The sequence below is a fragment of the Doryrhamphus excisus genome, chromosome 3 (assembly GCF_030265055.1).
Source record: "Doryrhamphus excisus isolate RoL2022-K1 chromosome 3, RoL_Dexc_1.0, whole genome shotgun sequence".
NCBI lineage: Eukaryota > Metazoa > Chordata > Actinopteri > Syngnathiformes > Syngnathidae > Doryrhamphus > Doryrhamphus excisus.
The window spans coordinates 3986176-4001730 of NC_080468.1; the positions used below are offsets into that span (position 1 = coordinate 3986176).

Genomic DNA, 15555 nt, shown 5'->3' on the forward strand with positions numbered 1-15555 from the left:
CTATTCATTCTAATATTATCCATCCATCCATTTTCTATACTGCTTATCCTGACTCGGGTCGTGGGTATTATATCATTATAATGTATACCATTTTTGTATATGCAATTTATATAAACTATGCACATACTGTATACATGGATAAATAGCTATACTTGAATATTATACCATTATATAGCAATGTGAGACGGTCAAAATATAGCAATCAAATGTGTGTATATTTAATACATGTATTTTCATTCATTAAAAGTGTTGTGTCATTAAAATGTTGTTTATATATGTTTGATGTATAACATATATAAGACTTATATATAAGAAGATGTATAAGGCTATTAGATTAGATTAAACTATTACAAACATTATACGTATAAAATTACAAATATTTAAATACTGTGTGCCTGTATATTTGTTTTTAATTAAAAAAAAGATACAGTAAAAAAATATACGCAGAATAACATGTTATAACTATATATGAGGGAAAATGTCATTTCCAACAGTAATGGGTGGGAGTGAATAAGTTTGTGTTCTTCCCACTCTTTTTGGAGCTAATTTAGTTTGTGTGTATATATGTATTTCCATTCTCCATTCTCTTCTGTATATGTACTGCATATGTATATATATATTTTTTTTTTTTTGCTCTATCCACTGTGTGTACATTGTTCACAAAATGAACACTATATATTTTTGCATGGCTTCAGATAAAGAATCAATCAATCATTCAAACCAAACGTTACGTCCAAGCACCATTTTACAGGCCTTATATTGAAGCTCAGAAGAGATGTGCCTAATAATGTGTCTACGTGGTGACAGGATCTCATTGCGTGATAATTTCCGGTACTGACCTCTAGTTGCAAGTCAAACACTTGTAACACCATGTCTGCGTCCATGTCACCTTTCAAAAAGACAACACAGGCCTCCGAGAAGTGCAGTAGATTTTTTTTGTGTGTTAAAGATTGGCAGCGGAGGTTAAATATCAGTCCGCTCCTGCCACTGCAAAGCGAGGTGGGTTCACACGCGGTTCACGGCGAAGAAAGAAAAGCTAAAATGTTGTCAGCAAATATGACTGTAGGCCAATTTCACAACAGACCAAAAGCTGGTAATCACTTTGCAAAGCTGTGACACACTGAGAGCCATTGAGATCCACTGGCCAGCTATCAATCATCCTTGGCGAGTAACCTGAACACCTTGGCAGGCCTGCTCATGAAAAATATTTAGCCTCTGCTACTGCTTTTCAATGCGTACGATTTGGGGATTAACTGAGCTGAGGCATGGCGAGTGCAACCGTAACCGCATTGACGAGAACTACTTTTTTATGAATTCACTTCCATTAAAAAAACACATTATTTATGAGGTACTAATCATGAAGTGATCTCAAACGACAAACCCCTTGACTGCATTTAATCATTAGATTTAGGACAACCACCAACCTCCTTTTCTGTGTAAACGCACTTCTGCTACCACCTGACATCTTTTGTGTGCGCCCACACCTTGAATTCTGGCGCGTAAACACGGGCAGGTCGTATGTGAACTTGGAAGCACTCCAGACACACCTGGGCTGCGCTCTGCTGACAGAATTCAGGGTTCAGAGGTCAAATTGTTTCTGAGAATGATCAGCCAATCAGTAGTTACAAACAGTTGGCCGACTCTCCCTGTCCTTTTTATGCTGTGTGTGACAGCGGTTTACTTTCTGTGAACGTTCTGAGCTCCTGTTTCCATGAGCATTCATTAAAATCAAGGTCTGCATGAATGTTGCCCAACATCCCATTGCTGACATAATGTTGTTCTTCTTTACAAAGCAGACTAGTCTTCACTTGTTTGTTCCACTTTTGAGAGTCGAGGCTAGGTTTTCATGACGTCATGAAGGAAAACCCTCCTTCCTTTTAGACATTATGCCCCATGATGAGGGGACAACTTTGTAAAAAAATAAACAGGCTTTCCTACACATCTTAAAATAAAGCCTGATACTCTTCTACCAGTCAGCAACAGACGTGCAACCTTAATTACGATCGTTTTATTTCCCTCCAGAGCATAACATTGCAATAACCTTGCATGAGCAGCTTACACAGCTTATACACAAGCAAGTGTAGACTTACATGGATAAAGTATGCAATAGCACTTCTAGGAGGCAGTGGCCAACCACAGCTCATTAGACATTCAAAATGCCATGTTCCCAGTGGGACTTACCAAACTAAATTCCGACATTAAAAATACATTCATTACGCCCCCACGTGACACTTAAAATTTACTGCAAAATCGAATTAAAAAAAGAATCCAAGAAGCTATATTGTCCAAAGACACATGTGGCGTACAGTTATTTAAAGCAGTCGAGGTCATATCAGTTTTTGATTTGCATGATTTCACTTTAAGGTCATTGGATATTTCACACAGGTGAGCGCTTGAAGGCGCAGGAATGCACTTTTCCCCCTCCTCCAACATTATGAGCTTGTCACTCACTCCCACACAAGGGTTTTTTAAAGGCCTATAGGCCCCCAGTGAGAGTCTTTGCTGCTTAATAACACCTGCTTCTAAGGAGATCAGCAGGAGGGTTTGTCAGTACATGACAAGAATGGACACTAATCCCGGGCAATACCCACCGGGCCCTGCATGTCTCTGGAGTGGGATAATTGATTCCTACACCCTTCTTAAAACACGGCAGTGCCTCCAGCTCACCCCCGCCTCCACTCCACACCAGCAATGAGGGTTAAAAGCGTGTGGTCTTGGCGAGGAGCAGAAATGGTTTTTGGTAATGGACACTAATCTCTCCAGTGTGTCTCCATCATCTTGCCTCCCGCTTTTCTACTCTTCACTCTGAGAGACTGACAAATAATTAATGATAACAACACAAGCGTTCGATTCTTGTGGGTTTTCTCCGGGTACTCCGGTTTCCATTCCAAAAACATGCTAGGTTAATTGGCGACTCCAAATTGTCCATAGGTATGAATGTGAGTGTGAATGGTTGTTTGTCTATATGTGCCCTGTGATTGGCTGGCCACCAGTCCACGGTGTAGCCCGCCTCTCACCGGAGACAGCTGGGATAGGCTCCAGCATGCCTGCAACCCTAGTGAGAAAACGCGGTAAAAATGGATTGTTGGATGACAACACAAGCATATTAGAAATGGAACAATGATACCATTGCAGTAGTATAGTGTACTATAATGAAGTAAACAGGCCAAAGAATGCTGTAAAGCGGTGATTCTTTGCCAAAAGAAATTGTGTAATGACCCGTTGTCCGTGAACGCACTTCACGTCTGTGCTATTCACCTGCGATGCCACCATGAGGTGCTTGAGGGGAGTGGAAGGACATAGAGTGAAAACATAACATGCCACATGTCCACACACAGCTAGATAGTCAAATAGCTACTGGAGAAGAGTGAGATGTAAAGAGAAAGCCCACGTTGAAGCTCAGGAAGACTGCTTGGTCCAATATGAGGTTAGGCTTCCTGTTTAATGTGTTTAATGTCCAGTTTAATCTACTGGCCCAGGCAGAGGCGTGGTTTACCGGAATAGTGGTCCTCCGTTGAATCAGATTAACTTGACTCACTTGATTTTAACTTCATGCTTCACTTCTCATCCAGCGGGGATGTGCAGAATGATACTGAAATAATGATACTTCCGATACCAGCTACTCAATCTCTAAAATCAATATTCAAACCAAAATATTGATAATTTTGACTCTTCAGTCATTTCAAGTAAGGTATATCACCAACAGGAACTCAGTGGAAAACATATACTGGAAAGCATTACAATGCTTTTTGTTTAAATAATTGTTTTAATTTAGATTTGACCTGATCATGAAACTTTTGATATCAATCATGGGCCACGAGTTGAATTCTAAAAAGTTCATGAAGTGCAAAAGTTTAAATATCCTATTTTGAATGGGATTTCTTACCCCTCTCGGGGGAAATACCTCCAAATCCAACACCCAACATCCGAGTGCACATTCCGTCTCATTTGAACGGTCTTGCAACCTCAAAGCCCAGAGGTCCATCCTTGTAATTGCACAGAAATAAAACACTCTAATGTGAAAATGCTGAAAGAGATTTGGCTTTTCAACACCTTTTATTTCAGGCTGCCTCTTTCATGGAAATGTAATATTTTTGGTTTGTCAACTGGTGTCAAAAATCCTCTTTTCCGGACAATCTGGAGACAGTCTGAAGAAGCCACATGGCATCCCTCCTTGTAGACCCTCCACCTGCGAGGGCAAGCATAAGGTAAGCAATGTGCTTTGGGTGGTGTTCAAGGGCGGGCACCTGGTCGACCTGGTCTTCGGCGGCCAAATCTGGTTTTTGGGAGATAAATATTTCTCTGGTGGGGAAGGAGCCCAAGCTTGTACGAGAGGTTGTCCACATTTTCAGCTTGGCGCAGTGACAATTTCATGGCAAAACAACGCACCAAAGGTGCCCTGGAAGATTGCCAAATCCAACCTGGTCTGTTCTTCATCCAGGCGAAGCGCACCCAGCGCAGTGGTAAATTGGCTGACAGGCGCACTGTGCACACACGTCAGGCACATTTCAGTGGAATAAACAATGACAGCAATCATTATTTAATGAAACCGTCTGAACCAGCAAGTACATTTTTGTATCATATCTGACTTCAGATCAAAGATATCATGCATAATGGGAACAGCTTATGATACCAATCGGGGCTAGCTCTACATTAGGGCTGGGGGGGCAACACCCCCAAAATAAATGGCTTCATTTTCGAAATGAAAACACAGCCGAAAAAAGCTCTACTCATCGCTCATCTTCATAGCTCCCCTCCCCTCATCCAATCCCAAACATCCAATCACTGTTAGTATGCAAATGCAACAGTGACCCATTAGACAACTAATAATTAACAACAAAGAGCCCTGTGATTGGCTGGTGACCAGTCCACCCGCCTGAAGACAGCTGGGATAGGCTCCAGCACTACCCGCGACCCTCGTGAGGGTAAGCAGTAGAAAATGAATTAATGAATTAATAAAAACAAAGATTAATATAAGACAACTAATAATTCACAACAAAGAACCCTGTGATTGGCTGGCGACCAGTCCACCCGGCCGAAGACAGCTGGGATAGGCTCCAGCACTCCCCGCGACCCTCGTGAGGATAAGCGGTAGAAAATGAATGAATGAATGAATTAATTAATAAAAACAAAGATTAATATAACCCATTAGACAACTAATAATTCACAACAAAGAACCCTGTGATTGGCTGGCGACCAGTCCACCCGCCCGAAGACAGCTGGGATAGGCTCCAGCACTCCCCGCGACCCTCGTGAGGATAAGTGGTAGAAAATGAATGAATGAATAAAAACAAAGATTAATATAACGTTGGTTGTTAAAATCTGTCTGTATGATATATATTTTTTTACTGTTCATTTTTTCTCAAGAAGGATAAGGAGGAGATCCCAAGAATATAGCATCAAAGGTTCTCCTATTAGGCGACGACAGAGCATGAATGCAGGTGGATCACAAGTGCCTGGATTAGCCTGCTGCTGTGTTTAATGTGACTGTCAGGAGTCAAGTTAAAATATTGTCTTGTCTCATTCTCGTAGACCCAGTCTTGCGTATCTTCTCGTCTCATGACACCCCTAGTCAATAGAGTCTGAGTTTTGCGACCTCAGGTTTACCCTCCCTCTCCTCAGCGTCTCGTGCATTAGCCTCGCTCTGACCTTGTCTTGATATCACACCCTTGGAAAAAAAAGGAATGTAAATCGTATCCGTACAATCCCAACCCCGTTACCGCCAAACGCCTCGTTCTCACCGCCCCTACTCGGCACGGCGGGGCCACATGATCTTTTCCATGTTCCAGACATAATTTGCGGCTTAAGGTTTTGGAGGCTGACGGTGCGTCTGCGCCACTCTGCTGTTTCAGGCGTCGGCTTCGCTGCATGCAGCACTTCTCAGTAGTCGGGAAAAGTCCCATTGCAGGGACCCCCGAGAGGTCGCTATTGATTAATTTCTTTGGAATGCTGTGAGCACCGCATGGGCTAATGCTAACTGAACCACATTATGAAATCATAAATTACGAAAGAATACGCTCACAAATTTAATACATTATTTAGGATTTAAGCATTTTTTACAGTGTACAGACAAATAAACACTTCAGTGTGTTTAAAGGACATTAAAAAACATTTTAGTGCAACTTAATCTGCCTTCATTGAGGGCATTTAACCTAAAGGTTGTGTGCACATTTTCTAGTGAAGTGTTATGACACATGTGAGACATATTGCATGTGAGCGTGCAGCAGCTTGTCTGCTCCTAAAGTCAACTCATCTAAAGTAGTGCTGCTGCTGCAAGAAGCATGACATACATTCATGGTGCATGGCTGGTATGCTGTGAACACGGAAAGTATTTGCTTGCTTCGATATTACAGAAAAAAAAGCTACAGAGAAACACTATATTTTATCTGCAAGGTCTCTTATCGAAACTTTCATAATTTTTTTTTTATTTTGAGAACAAAATTGTGAGTTGTGCAAAATTTCATGAGGAAAAACATAAATAAAGTAGAAGTAAACAAATAAATCATAAATATAGTTATATACAGAAGTAAATAAATTGGTCATGACGGACATTAATCAGTCATTTACCAAATCAAAGAAGTATGGTTAAAAAAAGCTGAATACCATCCAGAGAGATCTATGGAGTGCTGTGGGTTTGATGTGACCTCGTCTGGCCTTGATGTAGAGTCTTTTCTGAATGGTATTGACAATTAAAAAGCATTTTAGGGGGGCGGATGAACCAATAGATGAAACAGTTGAAGTAAAGACAACACAGATTTTTACCTGACCTAAGGCGCCACCAGCCAGCTGACATTAAGATTGGACTGTGTCTACCATTATTTGTTTTATCAGTAGCCTTTTTACACCCTGCATTGCAAAGAGGGTTGGAGTAGAGATACGGTGTCAACGCCTTTGGTAATGCCCATCCTGAAGATAACGTCAAAGTTGAGGCGGACCCTTTAATTCTCATGCATGGACACCCAGTGGAACAGACACATAAGGAAAAGTGATGAGGTGTTTTAAGGTGTGAGCTCCTTTCCTTATTTAGCAAGGAAAAGCATGTTACTCTGTAATGTTTGTGAATAGTGAAACGTTGATGAATGTGAAACCAAATAAAATATACCATAATGCACATAGTTGTTTGTAGTTTTAACTCAGTTGTTACACCAAATTGAATTGGATTAATGTGTACTTTCTGCTTTTTATCCAGCTTTTGTCCAATTTAAGTTCATCTTGTCTGTCTGTTTACTTGACGGACAATCTTGTCTGTTTATATTGCGTTCATTTTCATAATATGTTCAAATCTGTTCTTTTTTCAGTTTAATAAATTGATATTAAATGACACTATATTAAATAGTGTTTTCACTTATCTGTGGCATATTCTACATTAAAATTAAGTGGCTGAAGTGCTGAAGCTGAAGTGAAACTGAAACACTTAGAATGAAAACATTCGGAAGCTGAAGCTGGACTGAAATGCTGTGGTAATATGCTAAAACATAGAATGAAAGTAAGAGTAAATTGGTAGATTGAGCTCAAACCAGGCATTGAACCAACCATCTAAGCAGTGGGGTATGCCAAATAAGTCTAGTGTGATCTCCCATCATGCTTTGCGGCGCTGCTCTTTAAATGGTTGTTAATATTATGTGTTTAGGCCACACAGCTGGGAGAGTGGGGTTCGATCCCCCGTTCGGGTATCTCTGTGTGGAGTTTGCATGTTCTTCCCGTGCATATGGGGGTTTTCTCCGGGTACTCCGGTTTCCTCCCACATTCCAAAAACATGCTAGGTTAATTGGCGACTCCAAATTGTCCATAGGTATGAATGTGAGTGTGAATGGTTGTTTGTCTATATGTGCCCTGTGATTGGCTGGCGACCAGTCCAGGGTGTACCCCGCCTCTCGCCCAAAGTCAGCTGGGATAGGCTCTGACATACACCCGCGACCTTAGTGAGGATAAGTGGCATAGAAAATATATGGATGTTTAACTGCATGTTTATTTCAGAATATTTAGCAAAGTATATTTTCACCTACGTTGCATTGGTTTTACGAGTTTTGCATCGGTTTTGCAAAGGTTGGACACCTCTGATATCGAGATGTCATATGCTTTCCATTAAGACACGATACATGCTGTAATACTGTAGACATGTAACAACGCTGACATCTAGTGGAACTACTTATGTGTACACATCCTATTTTCGCACACATTTACTTTCCCTTAACTTTAGTCTTGTCTTTCGGCCAGTCACGTCAGCTTATCTGTACAAATCAAATATAAGCATATTAACATACTATTTAGTGTAGAAATTGAAAAGTTCAGAATAACTCCATGTGGAATCATTATAATGTGTTATTAGTCTGGTCTACTGCCAGAGGAGGCGCTGTTACTACAACAATTGTTCCACCACCGCCGAAGAAGAAAAATTGTAGTTCAAAGATGGCGCTACCCGGTGTTTTACTCGTGCGACTGAGAGCGCTGTGTCGCCTTGGCAAATGTCTTCAAACTGGAGGACAAACGGCGTCAAACTGGGGCAGAGACATGCGGTGGTGTAGGACACAAACCGGGCGCTTTCGGGAATATGGCACGTCGCATTTCCAAGCTAAACGAGGTGAGTGACAGGGACATAATAACTCCGCTAACAGGTATGGATGTCAAGGGCATCATCATGTGTCATAACATCACCTTCCTTCGAGTGTTCTGTTGTTTTTCCCCTCTAACGTCTGTATGACTTGTTTTTCTCATAAGGAAACATTAGCTCAAACTTACTGGATGAATTTCCGGATCCCAAAAGTCTCTTAAATAACACCCTTGCTCGCTCGCTGGGAGTCAACGACCTGTCTCAGCTCATCCAGTACACATGCACCGAGGAAGAGGGTGTCAAGGCAAGAACAGTACCCATAGCTTGTGTAGACTCCTGTTGTATTACTGTATTGACTGTTGTGTAATTTGTTGCATAGAAAGCCACTGTTACAGTGCTGTGGCCCTGTAAGATCGCGGAGGAAGGTTATGCCTCCAGGAAAGTGGATGCAGAGAGACTTGCTGCAGCTGCTGCTTGTCACAAACTAAAAGTACGATTTTCAATACGAGTATCAATCTTGTAGTGTAATCACTCATAACTATCATGTTGTTTCACAGGAAATGGGTGTGATCGGCCCAAATAATCAGCTCCCGAGAAGGAGAGCGAGCAGAGGGAGAGGTGTGCGGTCATCCCTGTACAACATCGATGACGACCCTTGGACTGACTGTGTCCATGATTCCACGCTTGACCTGGTGCCACCTGTCCCTGAAAACACACCTAACTTCACTGAAGCGCTTTCTCTCTTCCCTTCTCCCAAAGCACTATTAACCCGGGTGGTTCAGGTGGCCACAGGATCCAACAGCAGCAAAGTATGTAGCATTGCTCATTAACCATGCTCTTTATGAATGCTTTGTTACTTATTATATATTGTTGCCATTAGCCGATACAGTTCAAGACAGGTGGAGGGAAGCTCAAAAGGTGTGAGCTGACCCTGCACTGGCCGCAGGAAATGACTTTCACTGCGACAGCAAACAACAAGGCTGGAGCAGAGAAGAGGGCAGCGGCTCTCGCTTGCATGAAACTGAAGGTGAAGAGTCTTGCTGTTCTTTCGTGCTTGTTTGGACTGTAAAGTGCATCAAATGTCGTCTTGTGTAGGAACTACAGTTGCTGGATGAGAACAACAATCCGCTGACTCATGCCAAGTACCACCGGGATAAGGTGAGGCAGGCAGCAGAGAGTGAGCGGCGCCCCCTTCAAGTGCAAGTCCCGGACTACCTACAGAGCCGTATGAGAGAATATCTCACACAGGTCAGTTAATGACAGCTGTTTAGTTTTAGTTTAGTCACTAAATATGTTTTTGTGTTGTCTTCATGACAGTACCCAGTAGAAGCAGAGGTGCAGAAACTCTGCGAGGAAGAAGACGAGAGAGAGCAGCATGTAGCAGAGGAGGAAGAAGACTTGACGTTAGATGCCATCACAGGAAAGCCGTACAGGCCGCGGTCTCCGCAGGAGGAGATATACCTAAACAACCGCCTGCAGGAGGAATGGAGGAGAGCCTCCCCCAGCCTCAGCGTGGAGCTGCCAGTCGACAGTCACCGGCAGCGTGTCATCTCGGCCGTACGTTCTTCCAAGGTGGTGGTGATCGCCGGAGAAACTGGATGTGGCAAAACCACGCGGATCCCACGGTTTCTCCTGGAGGACTGTGTGACGGTGGGGCAGGGGGCCCAGTGCAACATCCTCGTGACCCAACCTCGGCGGATCAGCGCGGTGTCAGTGGCACATCGCGTCGCCCAGGAGATGGGTCCTGCTCTTAAACACTCTGTGGGATATCAGGTACTCAATGAAATCCCCCCATTATTTGAATACTGTGTTCCCTCGTTTGTGAAACTCTTCTATAGCAAACTAGTTGACACTGAATCAGCTAGAGCCCTCAATTTTGTATGCAGTTATTCTACAATCAATGCATATACTTGATCATCTACAGCGTTATGTATAATGATCCCCCTCCATAGGTGAGACTCGAGAGCAGACCACCGGAACACAATGCCGGAGCCTTGCTCTTCCTCACAGTGGGCGTCCTGCTAAGGAAGCTGCAGTCCAACCCTGCCCTGAAGGGCATAAGCCACGTGGTCGTAGACGAGGTTCACGAGCGCGATGTCAACACGGACCTCCTGCTGGCACTGTTGCGCTCGAGCATGGACAAGAACCCTGACCTACGCGTGGTGCTCATGAGTGCCACCGGAGACAACCAGCGGCTGGCTCGCTACTTTGGGGGCTGTCCCATTGTGAAGGTACCTGGTTTCATGCACCCAGTGAAGGACAGATACCTGGAGGACCTGCTGAGAGAGATGGGGCGCCCCTTGCCTGTGCCAGAGTCGGCACAAAGCGATGAGGTCTCTCCAGACCTGGACCTGGTCGCTGATGTCATTGAGCACATTGACAGACATGGACAACCAGGTAGCAAATTCACAAGTCTCTTGCTTTCCACTTGAGTTAAAATTCAAGATGACACCCTATCTCCCCGACCTTCCATAGGTGCTGTATTGTGTTTCCTACCTGGCTGGCAGGACATTAAGACGGTTCAACAAATGCTTCATATGAAGCCACACTTTTCCTCTGGCTCACAGTTGATCCTGCCATGTAAGAGCACACACATCCATCTTTAAAACACATTTGATTTGCAGCACATAAATTCATGCTTCTGTTTCAGTGCATTCTAGTTTGTCAGTGGCGGATCAGCAGGCGGTGTTCCAGCGCCCCCAAGAGGGCAGGAGGAAAATTGTCCTGGCCACCAACATCGCTGAGACCTCCATCACCATCGATGATATTGTGCATGTGGTGGATGCAGGAACACACAAAGAGCATCATTATGACCCACGCACTAAAGTAAGGCCGTGCATTTGCAGTACTAGTACAAAGCCATTTTAAAATTTCATTCAAATTTTTTATAAAAATTCCATGCCAAGCCAAGAATGCGTTGGGGAAACATCTCATCTTGATTCCTCTCCAGGTATCTTGTCTGGACACCGTGTGGATATCTCGATCCAATGTCACTCAGCGAAAAGGAAGAGCAGGGCGCTGTCAACCAGGGCAATCCTACCATCTCTTTCCACGAAAACAGCTAGACTCCATGAGCCCCTTCCCCATCCCAGAGATCCTGCGCATCCCCCTAGAGAGCTTGGTGGTTCAGGCCAAGATCCACAGTCCAAAATGCAAGGTACATTTGATTTATTTTTGTCTGCCTGCTTGTCTTCCATAAACATTATTGTTTGTGCACGTGCGTGTGTCATTTAGGCTGTAGAGTTTTTATCGCAAGTGTTGGACAGCCCAGAGCAGGGAGCAGTGTCAGACGCCGTCCGAAATCTGCAAGACATTGGTGAGTGTTCTGTGGGCTAACAATTTTATATTCCATAATTAATTTCCACATCTGATTTAGATTTTAATTAAATGTAATGTAATTTAAACCAGTATGTAATGTTTCCATCTTTCAGGGTAAACTAATAATATAATGTTCCAATTTTTAAACATCATATGTAAAACAAATATAAAACTAATGGATATTATAAAAAACATGACTAAAATTATATCTTTGAGAGAAGCAACTTATTAAATTAATCTGATTTTTATGAGCTAGATGTGAAGAGTAACATTAAGACGGTCATATACAAAATGCAATGATTATGAGATTGAAATACTATAACAAAAAGGGTAATGTTGAAGAATATAGAATAGCATACATATATTAATTGTAGCTTCTTTTTTTAAGGTCTATAATGTCAGTGTAAAGTGAACAAAAACATGGTTTATAAATGGATAAAATGACAAAACATTTTTTGTAACGTATGCCAATGTTTCCTCTGCAGGAGTTCTTGACAGATCAGAAACGTTGACGCCTTTAGGAGAGCGTGTGGCGTCCATGTCATGTGACCCACGTCTTGGCAAAGTTCTGGTCCTGAGCACCATGTTCAGGTGCATCCTGCCTATGTTGTCCATAGCCGCCTGTCTTACCCGGGATCCTTTTCACAATAGCCTGCAGAACCGATCGCTGGTCACCAAGGTGAGGTGCACAAAGAGACTTCGAAGTTCACACTGCAGTGTATGAAAATCTGGACTTAAATGCCCAAAAAGCATGCATACGAAACAAAAAATATCAGAATGACCTGCGGTGTAGCCTAGTACACAAGTTTTTTTTATTTTTTTTACTCAGGCCAAAGCGAATCTGAGCGACTCCAGCTTCAGCGACTACTTGGTGTTCAGTCGAGCCGTATTGGGATGGAGGATACTTCAGCAAGAGGGTCACTGCAGGGACAGGGACAGCTATCTGGAAAAGCACATTTTGTCTAAGGCCGGCCTCAGGTTCATCAACGGTTAGTGGGAAGTTATCACACACACACACACACAGTAGGTTGCATTACACTTTGTTTTCTTTCTCTGTGTCTCAGGCTTGATTTCTCAGTTCAGCGATAACCTACGCGAGGCTCAGCTAGTGTCCCATGCTAGCGAGTGTCAGCGTCACTCTTCACTTTTCAACAAGAACAGTGACCAGGAACACCTTCTGAAAGCGGTGCTGCTAGCAGGACTCTACCCCAACCTTATCCAGGTACCTGCAACCTCTTTGAATCAAGTCATATTCTACTTAATAGCCTTTAACTCTCCAAAGCTTGAAGGACAAAATATGAATGGAATGAATTGGCTGAACATGCACAGGCATTTTTAAAAGGCATTGAAGGCCTACCAGCAAAATGAATGTAAGAGTTCTCATGTAGGTATGTTTGGAATCGTATCGGCACACATCCAGATTCGGGTATTGGAAAAATTGTGAATGGGTGCATGTGAAAGCAACAGGTGGTACTGTACTCAACTGTCCAATTAGGCCAATTAGAGTGGTTAGCACGCAGGCCACACAGCTAGGAGACGCGGGTTCGATTCTCCGCTGGGGCATCTCTGTGTGGAGTTTTCATGTTCTCCACATGTTGCGTGGGTTTTCCGGTTTCCTCCCACATTCCAAAAACATGCTAGGTTAATTGTCGACTCCAAATTGTCCGTAGGTATGAATGTGAGTGTGAATGGTTGTTTGTCTATATGTGCCCTGTGATTGGCTGGCGACCAGTCCAGGGTGTACCCCGCCTCTCTCGCTCAAAGACAGCTGGGATAGACCCTGGCGACCCTCGTGAGGATAACCAGCACAGAAAATGACTGACAGATACCGGAAGAAAGCTGTTCGTGGAAAAGGCAGAGTGATAATCATAAATGGAGTCCAACCTGACTTTTTGTAAAGTAAACATACTCCTTATATCACACGAATAATACACAAAAAGCAAATTAAATTTAGAAAAATGACTCCTCAGAATACTTATACTGTGATACACAAGAGTAACAAGCCAAAAAAACAAAGTATTCCAGTCTTGAGTGATTTAGAAATGGGCTAAAAGACTTTGTGTGGACAAAAGACAAAATTAATGTCTTTACCTTCAAGGTGAAGAAAGGCATTGTGACCAAAGGGGGGCGCTTCCGTCCCAACCGCTTGGCCTTCCGTACACTCAGCGGCAGCGTCCTGCTTCACCGCTCCTCTGTGAACAGGTGAGACAATGCTCATAATGGAAAAATCCAACCAAGTATGACGTTCCTAATGTGTTGTTATGGCTTTATAGAGGAAAGGAGGAGCTTCCTTGTCGATGGCTCACTTTCTTTGGAGCCGTCAAGTCCAACGGCTCAGTTTTCATTCGGGACTCGTCAGCAGTGCATCCACTTGCCCTGTTGTTGCTCACAGATTGTAACATCACTGAGACGGGTACGTAGAGCTTGTATGCCATCCTCACATCAATGTCCACCTAAATATGTATTCTTTTGTGTTTTGAAGTGAGCGGAGACACAGTCGAGGTGTCTTTCCCTGGTCGCTCGCTGGTGCGCTGCCAGCTGGTGGCTGACACGTGGGAGCTGCTGTGGGAGCTCCGCACATCCATTCAGGCCATGCTCCAACGCAACCTCCGCAACCCGAGGAACATAGCCACCCACAAGGCCCAGGACGGAGAGCTTGTCTCACTCCTGGTGGAGCTTCTCAATGACACCGAACAGAATCCGTGGGCTCGGAATGACAGCAGCGACAGTGAAGTTGACTGAGGACAGACACATAGCACATAATGGCCAGAAGGAGGTGATGCCATCTTATTTATTTTGTTGTTAAAGTATTGTGAGTACCCTTTTTGGATTGGTACTTTAAATATACTCTAGTATAGAGGGCTCCACCACGAAAAAAAATCATGAACTTGTTGTATGGAGCTTCATATTTATTGCTTTATTAAAAGCAGATGTGTGTTGACATTCATTAATGAATAAATTGTTTATGTATGATATTATATACTATTTAATATATAATATTTAATACGATGGTCATAAAATTGGGTTCACCTGCACCGTTTACTCAGCGCTAACGCAGGGGTAGGCAAAAGAGGTGATAATACAACTGCACGCTATTGAATGTCTCTTTTTAGATCGGTTTTAAGTCATACAAATGGCCACAAGCAGGCAGAAGTGCACACATGACAGGAAGGAGGAAGTGGAAGATCATGGAGGAGTGTAGCAAGGTTACTCATTGTAGTGCATACATACACACACACACAGTTTAGTTTCAAATATAACATTTGTAAATGGTTCATGGTGTTATATTTGTAAATAAATTATTTTGATGTAAATCAACACGGTTTGTGTTGTTTGTTTAGATACAGTATTTGAGTTAAAGGGAAAAGTTATGCTTGAAATCGATATATCTTTTCACGTTTTCTCCATTTTTTTTTTTTGTCAAGAACTTAGACATATTTTCTTGAAATGTACCTATGTTCTACTGCTGATGACTAAAGAACGAAAAAAGGTAGAAACTGATAAAAGAAGTTAGTCTATTCTTTCTTTTGGTAGGTTTCATGAGCCATATAGAACACAATATTCTGTGTGCATTAAAAAAATCAATAAAAATTGTCTAAAATGGCCAGTACTAAACGCTTTTGTCTTTTCAAAAATTGCCACGATTAAATGAGTTGAAGTAAAACTTACGCACTTCAATCCATCCA

At 42.8% G+C, this 15555-nt stretch overlaps 1 protein-coding gene across 1 annotated transcript; it reads left to right on the plus strand.

The window, feature by feature from the left end:
- Positions 1-8399: 8399 nt before the first annotated feature.
- Positions 8400-15213, plus strand: dhx30 (DEAH (Asp-Glu-Ala-His) box helicase 30). Its single transcript, XM_058067246.1, has 18 exons — positions 8400-8581; positions 8719-8855; positions 8931-9041; positions 9109-9360; positions 9432-9578; positions 9647-9799; positions 9869-10324; positions 10504-10948; positions 11027-11131; positions 11202-11377; positions 11502-11708; positions 11786-11867; positions 12355-12548; positions 12699-12858; positions 12934-13091; positions 13968-14071; positions 14143-14282; positions 14352-15213. Exons 1-18 carry the CDS (start codon positions 8410-8412, stop codon positions 14609-14611), a joined length of 3459 nt encoding a protein of 1152 aa, XP_057923229.1. The 5' UTR covers positions 8400-8409; the 3' UTR covers positions 14612-15213.
- The last annotated feature ends 342 nt before the right edge of the window (positions 15214-15555 follow it).